The sequence below is a fragment of the Salmo salar genome, chromosome ssa13, assembly GCF_905237065.1.
Source record: "Salmo salar chromosome ssa13, Ssal_v3.1, whole genome shotgun sequence".
NCBI lineage: Eukaryota > Metazoa > Chordata > Actinopteri > Salmoniformes > Salmonidae > Salmo > Salmo salar.
This window is the reverse complement of record NC_059454.1, coordinates 99,845,076-99,868,667: the sequence shown is the minus strand read 5'-3', so window position 1 is coordinate 99,868,667 and position 23,592 is coordinate 99,845,076. Positions and strand designations below refer to the sequence as shown.

Sequence of the window (23,592 nt, the reverse complement as noted above, 5' to 3'; positions counted from 1 at the left end):
CAGGACCAGCGGTGTCGTTTGACTTAGCAAACGAGGATCGGATATCGTCAACCTTTTTTCAAAATGGTTGACGAAGTCATCCGCAGAGAGGGAGGAGGGGGGGAGGAGGATTCAGGAGGGAGGAGAAGGTAGCAAAGAGCTTCCCTAGGGTTAGAGGCAGATGCTTGGAATTTAGAGTGTTAGAAAGTGGCTTTAGCAGCAGAGACAGAAGAGGAGAATGTAGAGAGGAGGGAGTGAAAGGATGCCAGGTCCGCAGGGGAGGCGAGTTTTCCTCCATTTCCGCTCGGCTGCCCGGAGCCCTGTTCTGTGAGCTCGTAGTGAGTCGTCGAGCCACGGAGCAGGAGGGGAGGACCGAGCCGGCCTGGAGGATAGGGGACAGAGAAAATCAAAGGATGCAGAAAGGGAGGAGAGGAGGGTTGAGGAGGCAGAATCAGGAGATAGGTTGGAGAAGGTTTGAGCAGAGGGAAGAGATGATAGGATGGAAGAGGAGAGAGTAGCGGGGAGAGAGAGCGAAGGTTGGGACGGCGCAATACCATCCGAGTAGGGGCAGAGTGAGAAGTGTTGGATGAGAGCAAGAGGGAAAAGGATACAAGGTAGTGGTCGGAGATTTGGAGGGGAGTTGCAATGAGATTAGTGGAAGAACAGCATCTAGTAAAGATGAGGTCAATCGTATTGCCTGCCTTGTGAGTAGGGGGGGAAGGTGAGAGGGTGAGGTCAAAAGAGGAGAGGAGTGGAAAGGAGGCAGAGAGGAATGAGTCAAAGGTAGACGTGGGGAGGTTAAAGTCACCCAGAACTGTGAGAGGTGAGCCATCCTCAGGAAAGGAACTTATCAAGGCGTCAAGCTCATTGATGAACTCTCCAAGGGAACCTGGAGGGCGATAAATGATAAGGATGTTAAGCTTGAAAGGGCTGGTAACTGTGACAGCATGGAATTCAAAGGAGGCGATAGACAGATGGGTCAGGGGAGAAAGAGAGAATGTCCACTTGGGAGAGATGAGGATTCCAGTGCCACCACCCCGCTGGCTCGATGCTCTAGGGGTATGCGAGAACACGTGGGCAGACGAAGAGAGAGCAGTAGGAGTAGCAGTGTTATCTGTGGTAATCCATGTTTCCGTCAGCGCCAGGAAGTCTAGGGACTGGAGGGTAGCATAGGCTGAGATGAACTCAGCCTTGTTGGCTGCAGACCGTCAGTTCCAGCGGCTGCCGGAGTCCTGGATCTCCACGTGGGTCGTGCGCGCTGGGACCACCAGGTTAGAGTGGCAGCGGCCACGCGGTGTGAAGCGTTTGTATGGCCTGTGCAGAGGGGAGAGAACAGGGATAGACAGACACATAGTTGACAAGCTACAGAAGTGTTGTTTCTTGTATTATTGTCTCTTGTGTCTTTAGAGAACTGTTTCACTTTGATATCCTTTTTCTTCTGTCCTGATTTTCTTTCTTTTCTTCTGTTAACTAGATATTCTTTGTTGTTCTTCGTTAGCTAGCTAGCTTCTTCCAAAAGAGTCCCTAGCAACTGCTTAGCAACTGGTAAACAATTCAGCTAGCTAAGATAACTACAATTTTATGAAAAAGTTATTTTTCAAAAGCATATCTTCTTTGTTTGTTGCTTGTTTTTTCTCCTATTCAGTCTTGCAGTTTTATTTTGCTTTTTTCCGATGTACTTCACTCTAAAAACCATGATAATTCCAATATTTGTAGGAGCTCATTTTTCAGCTGCTGCTGCTCAGATTGGAGTTCCGGAACATTATTCCATTCCAAATCATGTCCAATGAATTTAATTTACCACAGGTGGACTCCAAGTTGTAGAAACATCTCAAGGATGATCAATGGAAACAGGATGTTCCAGAGCTCAATTTCGAGTCTCATAGCAAAGGGTCTGAAATACTTATGTAAATACGTTTATTTTGTTTTCGCTTTGTCGTTATGGGGTATTGTGTAGCAGTGTCGTTATGGGGTATTGTGTGTAGATTGATGAGGGGGAAAAAACATGATTTAATCCATTTCAGAATAAGGCTGTAACTTAACATGTGGGAAAGGGAAGGGATCTGAATACTTTCTGAATGTGCTGTAGATGCAAAAGTATGTGAACACGCCTTCAAATGAGTGGATTCAACTTTTTCAGCAACACCCGTTGCTGACAGGTGTATAAAATCGAGCACACAGCCATGCAATCTCCATAGAAAAGTTTGTCAGGAGAATCGCCTTACTGAAAAGCTCAGTGACTATCAATGTGGCGCTGTCATAGGATGCCACCTTTCCAACAAGTCACGTCGTCAAATGTCTGCAATCCTAGAGCTTCCCTGGTGAACTGTATGTGCTGTTATTGGGAAAGTGGAAACGTTTAGGAGCAACAACATATCAGCCGCAAGGTGGAAGCAACATAAGCTCACAGAACGGGACCACCGAGTGCTGAAACACGTAGTGCATAAAAATCGCCTTTCCTCGGTTGCAACACTTGTTAGAGTTTCAAACTGCCTCTCGAGGCAATGTCAGCACGAGAGCTGTTCGTCGGTAGCTTGATGAAATGGGTTTCCATGGCCGAGCAGCCTCACACAAGCCTAAGATCACCATGCGCAATGCCAGGCGTCGGCTTGTGTGGTGTGAAGCTCTGCGCCATTGGACTCAGGAGCAGTGGAAACGCTTTCTCTGGAGTGATGAATCACACTTCATCTGGCAGTCTGACGGACGAAACCGGGTGTGGCCGTTGCCAGGAGAACGCTACCTGCCTGACTGCAGCGTGCCAACTGTAAAGTTTGGAGGAGGAGGAATAATTGTCTGGGGCTGTTTTTCATTGTTTGGGCTAGGCCCCTTAGTTCCAGGGAAGGGAAATCTTAATGCTACAGCATACAATGACATTCTAGGCTATTCTGTGCTTCCAACTCTGTGGCAACAATTTGGGGAAAGCCCTTTCCTGTTTCAGCATGACAGTGCTCCCGTGCACAAAGCGAGGTCCAACCGGTTCGTCATTTTTAAACATTTGTCTTTAAGCTCACTGTTTGTTGAATTAAGACACAAATGACTCAAGAGGGAGCCAGAGATCAGAAAAAAACCTATACATGTCCCGACCATTCTCCTCCTGCCCCTGCTGGCTTTCCCAGATTCTGCCATTACTCTCCTGAAGTTGCCAGTAATAGGCTACACAAGGAATCTGCAAACTTTGTCATGTGGAATGCCAATTTATCTTACAATTTTTACCGATGTGCGTGCAAATTATGGTTTTCATATGCACATTTTCATTTAATTAATAATAACGTCTTATCTTAAAATCATTGTCATGAGGTTAATGGAAATTCTATCTAAATGAAAATGATACAAACTTTAAAGTTAATTCTATTGCCATTGCCAGCTATGCAAAAATAGCCTACATAAAGCCAACTAACTGCAGCCTGCGGGTAAAAAATATCCTGATTTAAAAAAAAAAATACATGTCCTGTAAATAACATTGGCTACGCATGGCCTGTCTGCAACAAACTTGAAATATTGTATCAACTATTAATTTCAGTCCAGCCTAAAGCTTGCACTAGCAAATATTTGCAACATTGTGTAAAATATTCTGGGCCTTCAGTTTCCAGCACCAGTGAGCTCGGAACAGACACAGGTCAGGTGTAGGCTATTTGCGCAAGGGATAAGAAGAAGTGCTTGACTTGGACAGGAGCTCACAAGAGCTGAATACCAACACCACCTCAAATGTTCTACTGCTTGAGCTCCTGTTCCTCTTATTAAAGCTCCTGCACCTAAATATAAACCATACCAGCACCCGAAATGAGTACCGCAATCTTTCAGTCCAAGCCGAGCGCTGATAACAAGTAATCAGGTGGGCTTATTTTATGACGTTTTAACTGGATCAGAGCGTTGCATTTTTCCCTTTCACCCTGAGTGGTTATTGAAAGGCAGAGGGCTGGATAGATGTTTTCAAATACATTCAGGAGCTATTATCATTCTCAATGTTTTTACATCCAGACTTTGTTTGCTTGCTGTTAGAGTTGAAGAAAACATTACTTTGAAGCTCCACAGCTCATTAGTGCTTGTGGTTTAAGCCAATCAGAAATACTATCCGATCCCTATATTTACACGCAGGCCTACTTCTAAGCGTAATCAGGTGCACGTCCATACTCGACATCGTTCTGCAAAAAAAATTATCCACTCCGACAATGAGAAGGGTAAAATGAATTATATTGAATGCGTTAACAAGAAGTTAAGCTTTATTTTGATGTATGACACTTGTATTTTCATGAATCTTAAATATGTATATTTCTGTAATTTGAATTACGCGCTCTGCAATTTCACCGGATGTTGTTGAGGTGGGTCGCTAGCGGAACGCCTGCGCCAGAAAGGTTAACAGAAATTACCGTAACCAAGAAAACATAAATTAAAAGAATGAATGGGAACTGTACTTCCGGTGACATGTAACGGGGAATTGATGTACAGTAACAATCAAACGCAAACAATTCACACAACAATGAAGTTATGAAACAATGAATTTTCTAACACAAATTGTTAAGGGAGAGCACATTCCTGGAGAGAGAAGTGCGTTGTGTATCTGTGCACATGATCAATCCGACGTCAGCATTTACTGTGATACAGCCTCTGCAGAAGTCAGGGCATTCATACGTCTTGCGCTTTGCCGTGCAGAGTTGTTGTGAAGGAAGGTTAAGTATGTGAGTTTGTGTTTATACAGGATGTACCGCTCCCACCTACCATCAACCATGTCAAAGCGGAGCTACCCAGAGCCCTCTGCATTGTTACGTTTAGAAGGGTCATGGCGATGCGGATATTTCCTACTGTTCTACAAAACAAAATATTGGTCGACCAACAGCCTATCGACCAAACAATTGACTAATTGGCGTCAGCCCTAGTGTGGAAGAACTTGACTGGTCTCCACAAAGCCCTGACCTCAACCCCAGCTGTCTGAATCGCCGTGTCTCCAGCCAGCTTAACCTCTCTGGGCTAGGTGGGACGCAAGCGTCCCACCTACTCAACAGCCAGTGTAATCCCGTGGCGCGATATTCAAATACCTTAGAAATGCTATTACTTCAATTTCTCAAACATATGACTATTTTACACCATTTTAAAGACAAGACTCTCGTTAATCTAACCACACTGTCCGATTTCAAAAAGGCTTTACAACGAAAGCAAAACATTAGATTATGTCAGCAGAGTACCCAGCCAGAAATAATCAGACACCCATTTTTCAAGCTAGCATATAATGTCACATAAACCCAAACCACAGCTAAATGCAGCACTAACCTTTGATCTTCATCAGATGACACCCCTAGGACATTATGTTAGACAATACATGCATGTTTTGTTCAATCAAGTTCATATTTATATCAAAAACCAGCTTTTTACATTAGCATGTGACTAGCATGTGACTAGCATTCCCACCGAACACTTCCGGTGAATTTACTAAATTACTCACGATAAACGTTCACAAAAAACATAATTATTTTAAGAATTATAGATACAGAACTCCTCTATGCACTCGCTATGTCAGATTTTAAAATAGCTTTTCGGTGAAAGCACATTTTGTAATATTCTCAGTAGATAGCCCAGCATCACAGGGCTAGCTATTTAGACACCCAGCAAGTTTAGCACTCACCAAAGTCAGATTTACTATAAGAAAAATGTTATTACCTTTGCTGTTCTTTGTCAGAATGCACTCCCAGGACTTCTACTTAAATAACAAATGTTGGTTTGGTACGAAATAATCCATAGTTATATCCAAATAGCGGCGTTTTGTTCGTGCGTTCAAGACACTATCCGAATGGTAAAGAAGGGTGACGAGCACGACGCATTTCGTGACACAAAAATTCTAAATATTCCATTACCGTACTTCGAAGCATGTCAACCGCTGTTTAAAATCAGTTTTTATGCCATTTTTCTCGTAAAAAAAGCGATAATATTCTGACCGGGAGTGGTGGTTTTCGTTCAAAGAGAGGGGAAAATAAAAACATCTCGTGCACGAGCCCCAGTCTGATGGTCCTCTAACAGGCCACTATCCAAACGCGCTAATGTGTTTCAGCCTGGGGCTGCCTCGATATCGTTCAGCTTTTTCCCGGGTTCTGAGAGCCTATGGGAGCCGTAGGAAGTGTCACGTTACAGCAAAGATCCTCAGTCTTCAATAAAAAGAGCCAAGATGAACAAGAACTTGTCAGACAGGCCACTTCCTGTTCAGAATCTTCTCAGGTTTTTGCCTGCCATATGAGTTCTGTTATACTCACAGACACCATTCAAACAGTTTTAGAAACTTTAGGGTGTTTTCTATCCAAAGCCAATAATTATATGCATATTCTAGTTACTGGGCAGGAGTAGTAACCAGATTAAATCGGGTACGTTTTTTTAGGTTAACTACTCACTGGACCCCTATGATCACTCGGCTACGCATGCCTCTCCCTAATGTCAGTATGCCTTGTCCATTGCTGTTCTGGTTACTGATTATTGTCTTATTTCACTGTAGAGCCTCTAGTCCTGCTCAATATGCCTTAGCTAACCCTTCAGTTCCACCTCTCACACATGCGGTGACATCACCTGGTTTAAATGATGTTTCTAGAGACGACTATCTCTCTCATCGTCACTCTAGGCCTAGGTTTACCTCCACTGTATTTACATGGTAAAACTTTTGTCTGTACGTTATGCCTTGAATCTATTCTATTGCGCCCAGAAACCTGCTCCTTTTACTCTCTGTTTCCGAACGTACTAGACGACCAGTTTTTATAGCCTTTAGCCGTACCCTTATCCTACTCCTCCTCTGTTCCTCTGGTGATGTAGAGGTTAATCCAGGCCCTGCATTTACATTTACGTCATTTCGCAGACGCTCTTATCCAGAGCGACTTACAAATTGGTGCATTCACCTTAAGATATCCAGTGGAAGAACCACTTTACAATTGTACATCTATATATTTTTTGGGGGGGGGCGGGGGGGGGGGGTTAGAAGGATTACTATATCCTATCCCAGGTATTCCTTAAAGAGGTGTCTACGGAAGGTGGTGATTGACTCCGCTGTCCTGGCGTCGTGAGGGAGTGCCTAGCTCCACTTCCATTCTCCAGGCGCTCTCATTTGTTGACTTCTGTAACGGTAAAAGCCTTGGTTTCATGGATGTTACCTAGAGGTCGACCGATCATGATTTTTCAACGCCGATCCCGATTATTGGAGGACCAAAAAAGCCGATACCAATAAATCGGCCGATTTTTTTTTTTTTAAAAATTAAAAAAAAATTTAATATTTTTTTAATATTTAAATTTGTTTCATTTTTTATTATAAAATATAGTTTTGTTGTAATAATGACAATTACAGCAGTACTGAATGAACGCTTTTATTTTAACTTTAATATAATACATCAATAAAATCAATTTAGCCTCAAATAAATAATGAACCATGTTCAATTTGGTTTAAATAATGCAAAAACAAAGTGTTGGAGAAGAGAGTAAAAGTGCAATATGTGCCATGTAAGAAAGCTAATGTTTAAGTTCCTTGCTCAGAACATTAGAACATATGAAAGCTGGTGGTTCCTTTTAACATGAGTCTTCAATATTCCCAGGTAAGAAGTTTTAGGTTGTAGATATTATAGGAATTATAGGACTGTTTCTCTCTCTACCATTTGTATTTCATATACCTTTGACTATTGGATGTTCTTATAGGCACTATAGTATTGCCAGTGTAACAGTATAGCTTCCGTCCCTCTCCTCGCCCCTACCTGGACTCGAACCAGGAACACATCGACAACAGCCACCCTCGAAGCATCGTTACCCATCGCTTCACAAAAGCCGCGGCCCTTGCAGAGCAAGGGGAACAACTACTTCAAGGTCTCAGAGCGAGTGATGCCACCGATTGAAACGCTATTAGCGCGTACCCTGCTAACTAGCTAGCCATTTCACATCGGTTACACCAGCCTAATCTCGGGAGTTGATAGCCTTGAAGTCATAAACAGCTCAATGCTTGAAGCACAGCAAAGAGCTGCTGGCAAACGCACGAAAGTGCTGTTTGAATGAATGCTTACAAGCGTGCTGCTGCCTACCACTGCTCAGTCAGACTGCTATATCAAATCATAGACTGAATTATAACATAATAACACACAGAAATACGAGCCTTAGGTGATTAATATGGTCAAATCTGGACACTATCATTTGGAAAACAAAACCGTTCCGTATTTTATCTAACGGGTGGCATCCCTAAGTCTAAATATTGCTGTTACATTGCACAACCTTAAATGTTATGTCATAATTATGTACAATTCTGGCAAATTAATTACGGTCTTTGTTAGGATTAAATGGTCATCACACAGTTCGCAATGAGCCAGGTGGCCCATCCTGCTGCATATACCCTGACTGCTTGCACGGAACGCAAGAGAAGTGACACAATTTCCCTAGTTAAAAGAAATTCATGTTAGCAGGCAATATTAACTAAATATGCAGGTTTAAAAAATATATACTTGTGTATTGATTTTAAAGAAAGGCATTGATGTTTATGGTTAGGTACACATTGGTGCAATGACAGTGCTTTTTTTGCGAAAGAGCTTGTTAAATAATCACCTGTTTGGCGAAGTAGGCTGTGATTCGATGAGAAATTAACAGGTACCACATCGATTATATGCAACGCAGGACAAGCTAGATAAACTAGTAATATCATCAACCATGTGGAGTAAACTAGTGATTATGTTAAGATTGTTTTTTATAAGATAAGTTTAATGCTTGCTAGCAACATCCCTTGGCTTCTTGATGCACTCGCATAACAGGTAGTCAGCCTGCGACGCAGTCTCCTCGTGGAGTGCAATGTAAACGGCCACAATCGGTGTCCAAAAATGCCGATTACCGATTGTTATGGAAACTTGAAATCGGCCCTAATTAATCGGCCATTCCGATTAATCGGTCGACCTCTAATGTTAACATCAGAAGTATCCACCCTAAGTTTGTTTTATAAACTGCTTTAGCACACACTGCCAACCCGGATGTCCTAGCCGTGTCTGAATCCTGGTTTTGGAAGACCACCAAAAACCCTGAAATGTCCATCCCTAACTATAACATTTTCCGAAAAGATACAACTGTCAATGAGGGCGGAGTTGCAATCTACTGCAGATATATCCTGCAGAGTTCTGTCTTACTATCCAGGTCTGTACCCAAACAATTAGAGCTTCTACTTCTAAAAATCCACCTTTCCAGAAACAAGTCTCTCACCGTTGCCGCTTACCACCCTCTGCCCCCAGCTGTGCCCTAGACACCATATGTGAATTGATTTCCCCCAATCTTTCTTCAGAGCTCGTGCTGCTAGGTGACCTAAACTGGGACATGCTTAACACCCCGGCCGTCCTACAATCTAAGCTTGATGCCCTCAATCTCACACAAATTATCAATGAACCTACCAGGTACAACCCCAAATCCATAAACACGGGCACCCTCATAGATATCATCCTAACCAACTTGCCCTCCAAATACACCTCTGCTGTCTTCAACCAAGATCTCAGCGATCACTGCCTCATTGCCTGCATCCGTAATGGGTCTGCGGTCAAACGACCACCCCTCATCACTGCCAAACGCTCCCTAAAACACTTAAGCGAGCAGGCCTTTCTAATCTACCTGGCCCGGGTATCCTGGAAGGATATTGACCTCATCCCATCAGTAGAAGATGCCTGGTTATTCTTTAAAAGTGCCTTCTTCACCTTAAATAAGCATGCCCCGTAAAAAAAAAAACAGGAACAGATAGCCCTTGTTTCACTCCAGACCTGACTGCCCTTGACCAGCACAAAAACATCCTGTGGCGTACTACACTAGCATCAAATATCCCCCGTGGTATGCAATTTTTCAGGGACGTTAGGAACCAATATACACAGGCAGTTAGGAAAGCTAAGGCTTGCTTTTTCAAACAGAAATTTGTATCCTGTAGCATAAACTCAAAAACGTTCTGGGACACTGTAATGTCCATGGAGAATAAGAGCACCTCCTCCCAGCTGCCCTCTGCACTAAGGCTAGGAAACACTGTCACCACTGATAAATCCACGATAATTGGGAATTTCAATAAGCGTTTTTCTACGGCTGGCCATGCTTTCCACCTGGCTACCCCAACCCCGGTCAACTGCCCTGCACTCCCCACAGCAACTTGCCCCAGTCTACCACAATTCTCCTTCACCCAAATCCAGATAGCTGATGTTCTGAAAGAGCTGCAAAATCTGGAACCCTACAAATCACCTGCTAGACAATCTGGACCCTCTCTTTCTAAAATTATCTGCTGAAATTGTTGCAACCTCTACTACTAGCCTGTTCAACCTCTCTTTCGTATCGTCTGAGATCCCCAAAGATTGGAAAGCTGCCGAGATCATCCCCCTCTTCAAAGTGGGAGACACTCTAGACCCGAACTGCTACAGACCTATATCTATCCTACCCTGCCTTTCTAAGGTCTTCAAAAGCCAAGTTAACAAACAGATCACCGACCATTTCGAATCCCACCGTATCTTCTCCGCTATGCAATCTGGTTTCTGAGTTGGTCATGGGTGCACCTCAGCCACGCTCAAGGTCCTAAACGATATAACTTCCATCGATAAGAGACAATACTGTGCAGCCGTATTCATCGACCTGGCCAAGGCTTTCGACTGTCAATCACCACATTCTTATCGCGCAGACTCAACAGCCTTGGTTTCTCAAATGACTGCCTCGCCAGGTTCACCAACTACTTCTCTGATAGAGTTCAGTGTGTCAAATTGGGGGGCCTGTTGTCTGGACTTCTGGCAGTCTCTATGGGTGTGCCACAGGGTTCAATCCTCGGGCCGACTCTCTTCTCTGTATACATCAATGATGTCGCTCTTGCTGCTGGTGCTTCTCTGATCCACCTCTACGCAGACGACACCATTCTGCATACATCCGGCCCACTGTGCTAACTAACCTCCAGACGAGCTTCAATGCCGTACAACTCTTCTTCCGTGGCCTCCAACTGCTCTTAAATGCTAATAAAACTAAATGCATGCTCTTCAACCTATCGCTGCCCGCACCTGCCCGCCTGTCCAGCATCACTACTCTGGACGGTTCTGACTTAGAATATGTGGACAACTACCCATACCTTGGTGTCTGGTTAGACTGTAAACTTTCCAGACCCACATTGAGCATCTCCAATCCAAGATTAAATCTAGAATCGGCTTCTTATTTCGCAAAAAGCAACCTTCACTCATGCTGCCAAACATACCCTCGTAAAACTGACTAGCCTACCGATGCTCGACTTCGGCGATGTAATTTACAAAATAGCCTCCAACACTCTACTCAACAAATTGGATGCAGTCTATCACAGTGCCATCCGTTTTGTCACCAAAGCCCCATATACTACCCACCACTGCGACCTGTACGCTTTAGTTGGCTGGCTCTCGCTTCATACTCGTCGCCAAACCCACTGGCTCCAGGTCATCTACAAGTCTTTGCCAGATAAAGCCCCGCCTTATCTCAGTTCACTGGTCGCAATAGCAGCACCCACCCGCAGCACGTGCTCCAGCAGGTATATTTCACTGGTCACCCCCAAAGCCAATTCAACCTTTAGCCGCCTTTCCTTCCAGTTCTCTGCTGCCAGTGACTAGAACGAACTGCAAAAATCACTGAAGCTGGAGACTCATATCTCCCTCACTAACTTCAAGCTCCAGCTGTCAGAGCAGCTCACAGATCATTGCACCTGTACGTAGCCCTTCTGTAAATGGCCCATCCAACTACCTTATCCCCATACTAGGGTGCAAAATAAATAAATACAGTATCTCTACTTGCACGTTCATCTTCTGCACATCTATCACTCCTGTGTTCAATTGCTATATCGTAATTACCTCGCCACTATGGCCTATTTATTGCCTTATCTCCCTTATCTTACCTCATTTGCACACAGTGTGTATAGACTTTTTTTACTGTATTATTGACTGTTCCATGTGTAACTGTTGTTGTATGTGTCGAACTGCTTTGCTTCATCTTGGCCAGGTTGCAGTTGTAAATGAGAACTTGTTCTCAACTAGCCTACCTGGTTAAATAAAGGTGAAATAAAAAAAAATGTCATAATTTGAACACCTTTGGGATGAATTGGAGCGCAGAATCCAAGCCAGGCCTAATTGGCCAACATCAGCATCACTAATGCTCTTGTGGCTGAATGGAAGCAATTCCCTCAGCAATGTTTCAACATCAAGTGGAAAGCCTTCCCAGAAGAGTGGAGGCTGTTACAGCAGCAAAGGGGGGACCAAATCCATATTAATGCCCATGATATTAGAATGAAATGTTCGATGAGCAGGTGTCCACACACTTTTGGCCGTGTAGTGTATATCTCATGTACAATTTTTTTAATGCTAAATATAAGCCCCACTAAAAATGTTATTATTTAATCAAATAGTTTAACCTGTTTTTTTGTTTAAGTCTATGAAAATACCCTTTTTGTTAGAAATTTAGCCAGAACCATGCACAATGCACATTCACTAATAATGACTAACTTCTTGAAGCGGGCATTATAGGAAAATGAACACAGGTCTCATACACACTCTCAAGCACAAGTCCACGTGCTAGTGAGTAGCCAGGTAATCTTTATACTTCAAGTTTAGCCTGCCTGGATCTATTTACTTGCGAACAAGGCAGAACAGTTGAATTATAAACACAGCCGTCTCCAACCATTTGAACAGCATGCTAGTCTGTCCAATTTGTTCAGATGTTGAAATAAATGACCTACCTCATTTCTCAGAATGAGAACAAGTTACCAATTACTTAATTGTTTTATGCTTATTACACTTTTATAGAACAGACTAGACAGCTAGTATAAGTCTTTGGCTAAAAAGCTGCGAGCCGTACTGCAAACTGAGCGTTAATTTTCCACAATCAATGTTCATTGATACTTTCGTTTTAGTAGTGTCTGTTCTGCGCGCAATTTGAGTAGTTGAGACATAAAAAGGGTGCAGATAGAAAGGGTAACTTCTCTATTACAATGTCTCAATGTGTTTGTCCATATGACCCATTCTGTTGGACCAAACCTCAAATGCAAATAGCTAGTTGAAACCGCTTGACAGAGGAAGAAGTGATGTCTCAACTTTTGTTGTTGTGAGTGGCAGGGGGAGTGGCTTGGTGTGTGTGTGTGTAAACAGAGGAAGAGGCAAAGCGAGAAGTTTCACTCTCACCAGAATCTGTCCCAAATAAGCCCAATGCATTTCTATGGGCTTATTTTGGACCTAAGTTTGTCGCCTGCCTTTCAGCCTTTGGGACAACTCCCATTATTAGGGTGGAAACATGAGCATCTCGCCATTATATTCAGATCTCTGGTGTAAATGAGAAAGTGCACAGAAGGAGACGAGACCAAAAAGCGAAAAATACAAAAAACATTGTTTCTTGCCATGAAGGCATTTGGAATATCGCAGAAAAAAAACATGCATTCAAATTAATCGAATTCATTTGATGTATCGCTCAGTCTTACTTCCTCTCTTGTTCCACCTCACCTACAACATGGTCCTCAACCTGCTGAATAGTGACCTGTCTAACCTTCCTCTTTCCTCCCGCTCTCCACAGGGCTCAGCTGACCCTCTCAACAGTGCCTTCCACCTTACCTACAACATGGTTCTCAACCTGTTGCGAGTGGAAGAGATCAACCCGGAGTACATGCTGGAGAAGTCTTTCTACCAGTTTCAGCACTACAGGGCTGTGCCCGGCGTCGTAGAGAGTGAGTGCAGACAACTTCTCAAGTCTAGTGCTATATGTAATTCTCGGATCCTCTTTCATAGGAATTCTCTTGCCAGTGGTGCTTTATTCAAATGAATTTACCAAGTTGATTCAATGTTCTGTTCTGTTCTGTTGATTTGGTCTGGCTAAGTATAGCACAAGTAACGTTTTGTAAATGCATGTTTTATCTTTGAGCATCTGAACTTTATACACTGAGTGTCGAAAACATGAACACATGCTCTTTCCATGACGTAGACTGACCAGGAGAATCCAGGTGATAGCTATGGTCCCTTACTGATGTCACTTAGGGCTGCGCGGTATACCGTATTTGACGAAATACCGGTATTGATGCACTGACCGCTAACCAAGCATCTCAATATTAACAAGGTGTTCTTAATGTTTTGTACACTGTACAGGGCAACATCAGGTGCTATTTCTGTGTCGTTTGACCACCGCTGTGGACAATGTGTTAGGTTTGCTATGATCACCTTAGAATTAGAATAGAGTATGAGAATCCCCATTCTAGTTTTTCTCTGGGTATGATTGACCTCTGTTTTAACTCCACAGAGATGGGGAAGCTGGAGACGATGTATAACGCTATAGAGATCCCCAACGAGGAGAGTGTGGTCACTTACTATAAGATCCGCCAGCAGCTGGCTAAACTGGGCAAAGAGATCGAAGAGTTTGTCCACAAACCCAAGTACTGCCTTCCTTTCCTCCAGCCTGGTAGATTGGTCAAGGTTAGAAACAAATAGCACTCATACCACAGCCAACACCATCAACTGAAATACTTACTATATAGCACAACCACACAGACAAAATGTGCTCCACCATTTCCCATCTACTTTCTTTATGTTCTGTTTAATAAGGCTTCCGCAGATAGAAAACATAACTTAGTTTTGCTCAGATAAGGAACTATTATGGTTATTGCTGAACATACAGATGTGCCTATTGCGTTGACCCTTTTTTACAGGTCAAAAACGAAGATGTTGACTTTGGATGGGGCGTGGTCGTTAATTTCTCAAAGAAGTCAAACGTCAAGGTAATATGGATAAACTCAGCAAAAAAAGAAACGTCCTCTCACTTTATTTTCAGCAAACTTAACATGTAAATATTTGTATGAACACAAGAAGATTCAACAACTGAGACATAAACTAAACAAGTTCCACAGACATGTGACTAACAGAAATGGAATAATGTGTCCCTGAACAAAGGGGGGGGGTCAAAATCAAAAGTAACAGTCAGTATCTGGTGTGGCCACCAGCTGCATTAAGTACTGCAGTGCATCTCCTTCTGATGGACTGCACCGGATTTGCCTGTTCTTGCTGTGAGATGTTACCCCACTCTTCCACCAAAGCACCTGCAAAGATCCCAGACATTTCTGGGGGGGAATGGCCCTAGCCCCCACCCTCCGATCCAACAGGTCCCAGGGTCATGTCAGGATGAGCCTGCAGGAAGGGTACCACATGAGGGAGGAGGATGCACAGCGTTGAGATTTCCTTCAATGACAACAAGGTCAGTTCGAAGATGCTGTGACACACCACGCCAGACCATGACGGACCCTCCACCTCCAAATAGGTCCCGCTCCAGAGTACAGGCCTCGGTGTAACGCTCATTCCTTCGACGATAAACGCGAATCCGACCATCACCCCTGGTGAGACAAAACCGCGACTCGTCAGTGAAGAGCACTTTTTGCCAGTCCTGTCTGTTCCAGCGACGGTGGGTTTGTGCCCATAGGTGACGTTGTTGCCGGTGATGTCTGTTGCCTTACAACAGGCCTACAAGCCCTCAGTCCAGCCTCTCTCAGCCTATTGCGGATAGTCTGAGCACTGATGGAGGGATTGTGCGTTCCTGGTGTAACCCAGGCAGTTGTTGCCATCCTGTACCTGTCCCGCAGGTGTGATGTTCGGATGTACCGATTCTGTGCAGGTGGTGTTACACGTGGTCTGCCTCTGCGAGGACAATCAGCTGTCCGTCCTGTCTTCTTGTAGCGCTGTCTTAGGCCTCTCACAGTACGGACATTGCAATTTATTGCCCTGGCCACATCTGCATTCCTCATGCCTCCTTGCAGCATGCCTAAGGCACATTCACGCAGATGAGCAGGGACCCTGGGCATCTTTCTTTTGGTGTTTTTCAGAGTCAGTAGAAAGGCCTCTTTAGTGTCCTAAGTTTTCATAACTGTGACCTTAATTGCCTACCGTCTGTAAGCTGTTAGTGTCTTAACGACCGTTCCACAGGTGCATGTTCATTAATTGTTTGTTTCATTGAACAAGCATGGGAAACAGTGTTTAAACCCTTTACAATGAAGATCTGTGAAGTTATTTGGATTTTTACTAATTATCTTTGAAAGACAGGGTCCTGAAAAAGGGACGTTTTTGTTGTTGCTGAGTTTATGTTGAATGTTATCAGAAAGTATCTTTGAAAATATACCATTTAGTATTTAAAGTAACTACAAAGTAGATATAGTTTTATCGCTTGTGTTTTGGCCTTTGTGTAATGTACGTGTTGTCCTTCAGCTTAGTGTCGTGCCCATGTATGTTTCTTTCTCCAGGCCAGTACAGGTGATGCAGACCCTCTGTACGTGGTGGAGGTGCTGGTCCACTGTAGTCAGGAGAGTGTGAAGAATGCAGCTACAGAGGCTGCTAAACCTGCTGCCACTGGGGAGAAGGGTGAAATGCAGGTGTGCATATGATGGGAGACGCCATGGCTCTGTCAGAAGTGGCACCCTATTCCCTAGTCTAGTGCACTACATTTGACCCTGTATGGCCTCACACAGGGTCAGAGACCCAATAGGTGCCAATTGAGAAATAATGTGTATGCATTGCTGTGATGACTGGACACTATATACTCCTAGTTTGGTGGTCAGCAGTAGGATGGAATCCAACATTAATGTATTCTAGAATGTAGACCACACACAATCATTATGGGAGGGGTTACTAACTGTCCTTGAGACTAAAGGAAATCAAACATGGCCAAGGCGTTAATGGTCAAACTGCTGTTGGGCTGTGTCCTAGAGAGCTTCTCTTCAACTTAAAGCAACAACCACACAATTAAATGGAAAAATGTTTGGCTATATTGCATCATCTCTTTATTTTTAAAAGACATTTTCTAAAATGTCTAATTTAAAGCCATCTAAGACGTCCCTTCATTCTCACATTGAAACATACCATACTGGTGTGGTTGGGAAAGATGCTCCTCGTTCAAAACGTTTGGTAACCCTCCATGTAATATAAACACCGTCCAGACGCTTAGATCTCTTTCAGTTAAGAGTTCATATTCACACACATTCCCACAGTGTTATTTTTTACCTGATTTCATTAGCTGTTGCTGCTGCACATTTGACTTAAGTTTCCATGGCTTAATAGACCAATAGAACAGCCCCTAAAGTACAAACCCTGCCCACCACCTGGCCCTCCAGACAGGTTAAAGCATACACTCAAAGTATTTGAAAGATCTCAAATGGTATTTGAACCCAGATCTACCGAATTCCATGCATTAAAGCTGCCTCTTCTGTTGCGGCACATTTTTCCTCCATTGTATGCTAGTCCCTTTAGAGTCCCAGTGTCTTGTGTTATTTAGTTCTGACAACCAGTCCTAAACTCCTGAGCTCTGTGTCTAGATCAAGATTACTTCAGCTGCCTGGCTGCATCTTGTCTCATTATCTCTGAGGAGCCCATAAAATCCAGCTGAAACGCTCCCTGGTCCTGCTCTCTGGGCTGGCTCCTGCTAAATGCGTTATGCTGCATTAACTAGAAGTACAGGTTAGGGGAACACATTTGATTTAAACTGGAAAGGTTGATAAGTTGAATCAGGTGTTCTTCAGTTTGTGCCAAGATAAAGATCCCACAGACTTGTAGACATGGCAGCAGTCAGGATTACATTTTAGTGCTGTATTTGTGTTTAAAACCCCCATTAAGTGTTCAGGATCTCCTGCTGCAGTCGATGATGGCTACCATGTTGCATACTAAATAGATACTAATATATTTAGAGATGAAATGTATACATAATAATATAGTATTTGTGTTTGCGATCAGGTGGTTCCTGTGATGCTCCGCCTCCTGACCTCTATCAGTTCAGTCCGTCTCTACATCCCCAAAGACCTCTGGCCTTATGACAACAGACAGAGCATGCTGAAATCCATACAGGTGAGAGACAGCCTTGTGTTCATCAATGCCTTTCTCAACCATTAACACTATTGCTCAAGCTACTCAGAAATCAGTTTATTCCACGAAAACAGGCTGGGACATTGGAGAAGGTTATATATATTCTACTTTCATTAAAGCTGTTCTTATGCTTCATTCTCTGGTCCCTTCTCCACCACACAGGAGGTGCAGAAGCGCTTCCCAGACGGAGTTCCCCTGCTGGACCCCATTGATGACATGGGCATCAAGGACCCAGGCCTGAAGAAGATCATCCAGAAGGTGGAGGCGTTTGAACACAGGATGTACTCCCACCCCATGCACTCTGACCCCAGCCTGGAGGCTGTCTACTCCCTCTGCGAGAAGAAAGCCCTGGTGAGGATGGGTGGGGTGGTGTTATTTTGAATGGTTGGTTGGTTCATGTCCTGTAGGACTGCAGTGTGTGTGGCAGGGGACCATACAACGTTCTGTCGGTAATGTACTGACATAATCAAGCACAGGATGAGTATCAGAGGGAAATAATATTGGATCTGGCTCTCATTCACTTACTCACATTTTGGCAGAACATTCAGCACCAAACAACTGTTCATCTTTTTAATTGACCTTTATTTAACTAGGCAAGTCAGTACAAATTCTTATTTACAATGACGCCTACCCCGGCCAAACCCGGACAACTACGCCTCCCTATGGGACTCCCAATCACGGCCTGATGTGATGCAATATAAAAGAATATAAGGACTATAAAGAATATATTTCACTTACCAGTCTAACGTTAGCATCCTCTCATTTAGCTGTTGTCTTACATTTTTCTGTAAGACTATTGTCCAAAATCTGTATACTTGGACATTGATTTAGCTTTTCCAATGTTAGTAGCCATATTGTAAGTTCAACATTTGCAAAACACTTAGTTTTCATAACTTTCATAACTCACAGGTATGCGTAACGAGCTTCGCCATATTTTTGCATGTATGTCCAAGAGGAACTAGCCTCCTGGCGCGCATGGTTTGCTGGATGATTGTGCGACGGATACTGGGTTTCCACATACTCTCATAAAGCCCAGCTCATTGCCATGTAGCTAGCTTGGTGTGAACACGATTGGTGCTCATTTGACAAAGTTAGTCAATCAAGTGAACACCGCCCGTGTCATCCCTTAATAAAATTGGTGTCCTGTTGGATATACTAAATACCGAATGATATAGTGAAGTCTGGTTACATTTTAGGGTGTCTGATTAATAAATACGAACGTAATTTGACTGGTTGGAACAACGTTTAGCGTTAGATTTTCACAGATTCCTTTCTTTGCAAGTTGAACGGGTGGAAATACAAAATCGATCATGCATGCTATATGGGCCTTTTTAGTATATGATAACGACACGTTATTTCTGGGACCCTTAGGATGACAAATCAGAGCAAGATTTCAGAATGTAAGTACATATTTCACCTTTAGATGTGAATGTATCAAACCTGTCGTGGTGAAGTGTTTTGTTCTGTGCTCTCCTCAAACAATAGCATGGCATTTTTCACAGTAATAGCTACTGTAAATAGGACAATGCAGTTAGATTAACAAGAATTTAAGCTTTTAGCCGATATAAGACACTTATATGTACCAAAAAAAAAAAATGCGCCAAAATCGGCGTACATGACCAATCCTCAAGAAATTAACTTGTTAGGGATCAGCCGTGTTTTCTTTTCAAATTTTGTCTTAAATGACGTACCCAAACTTAACTGCCTGTAGCTCAGGACCTGAAGCAAGGATATGCATATTCTTGGTACCATTTGAAAGGACACACTTTGAAGTTTGTGTAATGTGAAATGAATGTAGGAGAATATAACACAATAGATCTGGTAAAAGAAAATACAAAGAAAAAAACAACCTATTTTTGTTGTGCCGTCTCTGAAATGCAAGAGAAAGGTCACACATCTAGCCTTGAAGCTGGATGTAATTTAGATGGTGTCCACAAGAGGGCAACAGTGTGCGCAAAGTTTCAAACTGAATACTTGAACAATGAGCAAGCTACATGACATTTAGAATGAAGTCACCCAGGTGTCCGTCACGATTTGCCCAAATGTACCCAAGTGGCTGAACTGGTAAATTGATACATTTTCAAGAACATAACTATAGAAAACATACAAAAATGCTATGCTGATAAAAAATACAAGTTTACGCACTCGCAGGAATGTCATACATTATGAATTATAAGCTTCCCTGCATTAAATGTACTAACAGGAGACCCAAAAATAATGCTGATCCAATGTCTCCAAACACAGGTGAAATATTTAAGAAGGGCCAAGTTAGCAGCCAACACTGATCTAATGTCATAAGTGTACACACCACAAAGTAAAAAAATGACATTATTTACAATGACTGGACTTACAACAGGTGTCTTTCCTAGTCTTCACTGTGGCTCAGTTGATAGAGCATGGTGTTTGCAACGCCGGCATCGTGTGTGCAACGCCAGGGTTGTGGGTTCGATTCCCACGGGGGGCCAGTACAAAAAAAAATGCATGAAATGAAATGTATGCATTCGCTAAAACAACACACAGCACTACACAAGATTGTGCTGCTGGTCCCAAGTCCCTTACAGCTGTAAAGCACTTACCATCTACTTGTAGGCTGGCTGGGTATTCACACCTCTAGATGGCTGGGCGGGGGTTTGTTGTGGAGCCAGAGAGCAGCAGTCAGACTAAGTGGGGGATGGAGGACTTGAATGTGGTCTCTTTGAAGTCAGTCTTTACCACAAAAAAATCAGTAACAACTCAAATGTATTACTTATTATATTGAACCTTTTTTTTTTTTGCAATACACAGAATAAACATCTATAAACATATATTATATTGAGTGGAGAACACTGTGGTGAAGGTTGTGTGACAATTATTTGTCTTTTTAATTGGCTAGCTTTGAAATGCGGAGGAGATTTCAAAGAAATAAGGAGGAAAATGAATATAGTTTTGCGGCCAGGTGCCTGTGAAAGCATTAGTGTTAAGTCCCAGCTGTAGTCCCACTTTGCTGGCATGGTTATTATATTTTCCATTCCACACTGTCCTTTTTCCCAATTCAATTCCAGCACATATGGTGAATGTGTAGCCAGGCGGGTACAGCTCGGCTTGGTTTAAGTTAGCTCTGTAGTGTGAAACGGGCCCTGCTCCTACAACTGGCCAAGGTCATGACCTTTGTGACCTCTGTGCAATCGATGTGTGTGAGATATATTACATATGTGTGCATGGGGAGGGACAAAGCCCTATAAACCAGATTACAAACACACTGTGTTTGATTTGGCATGACTTGAGAATTACACCCATAATAATCCAAGATGGAGTAGCAGTCGGACGTGTGTTTTGTCTTCTCCCGTGTAAATAGTCGTTTTCCTTGTTTTTATCGTATATATTCTAATCTCACTTTCCATCTACGGACTGAATATACTTCCCTGCAAGCCGCCTCACCCAATGTGGTACGGATCTGCTATTTTTATACTTTAGACCCGGAACCCACATCAGAAGCTAGCCAGCTAACTAGCTAGTTGTTAGTTAGCCAATGCTAGCGGTCTTCACCGTTAACTCGGACACCAGCCAGCTTCAGCTCGGTCAATACCTGCCAGTCTGCACAGCGCGATATCAACCCAGAGAATATCGGACTGCTTTTTCTCTACCACATTCCTGCCACAAGCTCTGGACCATTACACCGGATCATCGCAGCTAGTTGCAACCGAGTGGCTACTGCTGGCTAACGCCTCTGTCCCGACGCAAGCACCAGCTAGGCCCATCTCCCGGCTAGCCGAAGAGGTCTACCAGCTAATTCTTGGGCTACAATACCTCTTTTGCCAATTGGCCTGGACCCTTTATTGCCGACACGGAGCCCTGCCGATCCATCACGACTGGTCTGCCGACGTATTGGCCCGAGGTGGTTTCAACAGGCTTTTCCATTGTGATGTCACCGAAGACCCATCTGCTAGCCCCGGCCCGCTAGCTTTCTGAATCGCCGTGTCTCCAGCTCGCCTAGCGTAGTAGCGACTACCGAACGGCTCCCTGACTAACTTATTGCTGCTCATTGGACCCTATGATCACTCAGCTACACATGCCTCTCCCTAATGTTAATATGCCTTGTCTACTGCTGTTTTGGTTAGTTATTCTTTTATTTCACTGTAGAGCCCCCAGCCCCGCACTGTTAGGTGACCTAAACTGGGATATGCTTAACACACCGACAGTCCTACAATCTAAGCTAGATGCCCCCAATCTCACACAAATTATCAAGGAACCTACCAGGTACAACCCTAAATCCGTAACCATGGGCACCCTCATAGATATCATCCTGACCAACTTGCCCTCTAAATACACCTCTGCTGTCTTCAACCAGGATCTCAGCGATCACTGCCTCATTGCCTGCGTCCGTAATGGGTCCGCGGTCAAACAACCACCCCTCATCACTGTGAAACGCTCCCTGAAACACGTCAGCGAGCAGGCCTTTCTAATCGGCCTGGCCCGGGTATCCTGGAAGGATATTGACCTCCATGTCAGAGGATGCCTGGTTGCTTTTTAAAAGTGTTTTCCTCACCATCTTAAATAAGCATGCCCCATTCAAAAAATGTAGAAATAAGACCAGATATAGCCATTGGTTCACCCCAGACTTGACTGCACTTGACCAGCACAAAAACATCTTGTGGCGTTCTGCATTAGCATCGAATAGCCCCCGCGATATTCAACTTTTCAGGGAAGTTAGGAACCAATATGCACAGTCAGTTAGGAAAGCTAAGGCTAGCTTTTTCAAACAGAAATTTGCATCATGTAGCACTAATTCCAAAAGGTTTTGGGACACTGTAAAGTGCAGCTGCCTACTGCAATGAGGCTAGGAAGCATTTTTCTATGGCTGGCCATAATTTCCACCTGCCTACCCCTACCCCGGCCAACAGCTCTGCACCCCCCGCAGAAACTTTCCCAAGCCCCCCCCCCAGCTTCTTCTTCACCAAAATCCAGATAGCTGATGTCCTGAAAGAGCTGCAAAATCTGGATCCCTACAAATCAGCTGGACTAGACAATCTGGACCCTCTATCTAAAATTATCAGCCGAAATTGTTGCAACTCCTATTACTAGCCTGTTCAACCTCTTTCGTGTCGTCTGAGATCCCCAAAGATTGGGAACGCTGCCGCGGTCATCCCCCTCTTCAAAGGGGGAGACACTCTAGACCCAAACTGCTACAGACCTATATCTATCCTACCCTGCCTTTCTAAGGTCTTCGAAAGCCAAGTTAAACAGATCATCGACCATTTTGAATCCCACCGTACCTTCTCCACTATGCAATCTGGTTTCAGAGCTGGTCATGGGGTGCACCTCAGCCACGCTCAAGGTCCTAAATTACATAACTGCCATCGATAAGAGACATTACTGTGCAGCCGTATTCATCGACCTGGCCAAGGCTTTCGACTCTGTCAATCACCACATTCTTATTGGCAGACTCGACAGCCTTGGTTTCTCAAATGATTGCCTCGCTTGGTTCACCAACTACTTCTCTGATAGAGTTCAGTGTGTCAAATCGGAGGGCCTGTTGTCCGGACCTCTGGCAGTCTCTATGGGGGTGCCAAAGGGTTCAATTCTCGGGCCGACTCTTCTCTGTATACATCAATGATGTTGCTCTTGCTGCTGGTGATTCTCTGATCCACCTCTACGCAGACGACACCATTCTGTATACATCTGGCCCTTCTTTGGACACTGTTAACAAACCTCCAAACGAGCTTCAATGCCATACAACACTCCACTGCGACGTATGTTCTCGTTGGCTGGCCCTCACTACATATTCGTCGCCAAACCCACTGGCTCCAGG

The 23,592-nt window shown here is 43.8% G+C and overlaps 1 protein-coding gene across 1 annotated transcript in view; it reads left to right on the top strand.

The window, feature by feature from the left end:
- Positions 1-23,592, top strand: part of LOC106568406 (exosome RNA helicase MTR4) — a 74,931-nt gene that overhangs the window by 34,671 nt on the left and 16,668 nt on the right. Inside the window, exons 15-20 of the mRNA XM_014138719.1 lie at positions 13,492-13,642; positions 14,209-14,381; positions 14,615-14,683; positions 16,193-16,321; positions 17,676-17,786; positions 17,967-18,155. Of these exons, the coding sequence (XP_013994194.1) occupies positions 13,492-13,642; positions 14,209-14,381; positions 14,615-14,683; positions 16,193-16,321; positions 17,676-17,786; positions 17,967-18,155 (822 nt within the window). The remainder of the gene's footprint in view (positions 1-13,491; positions 13,643-14,208; positions 14,382-14,614; positions 14,684-16,192; positions 16,322-17,675; positions 17,787-17,966; positions 18,156-23,592) is intronic.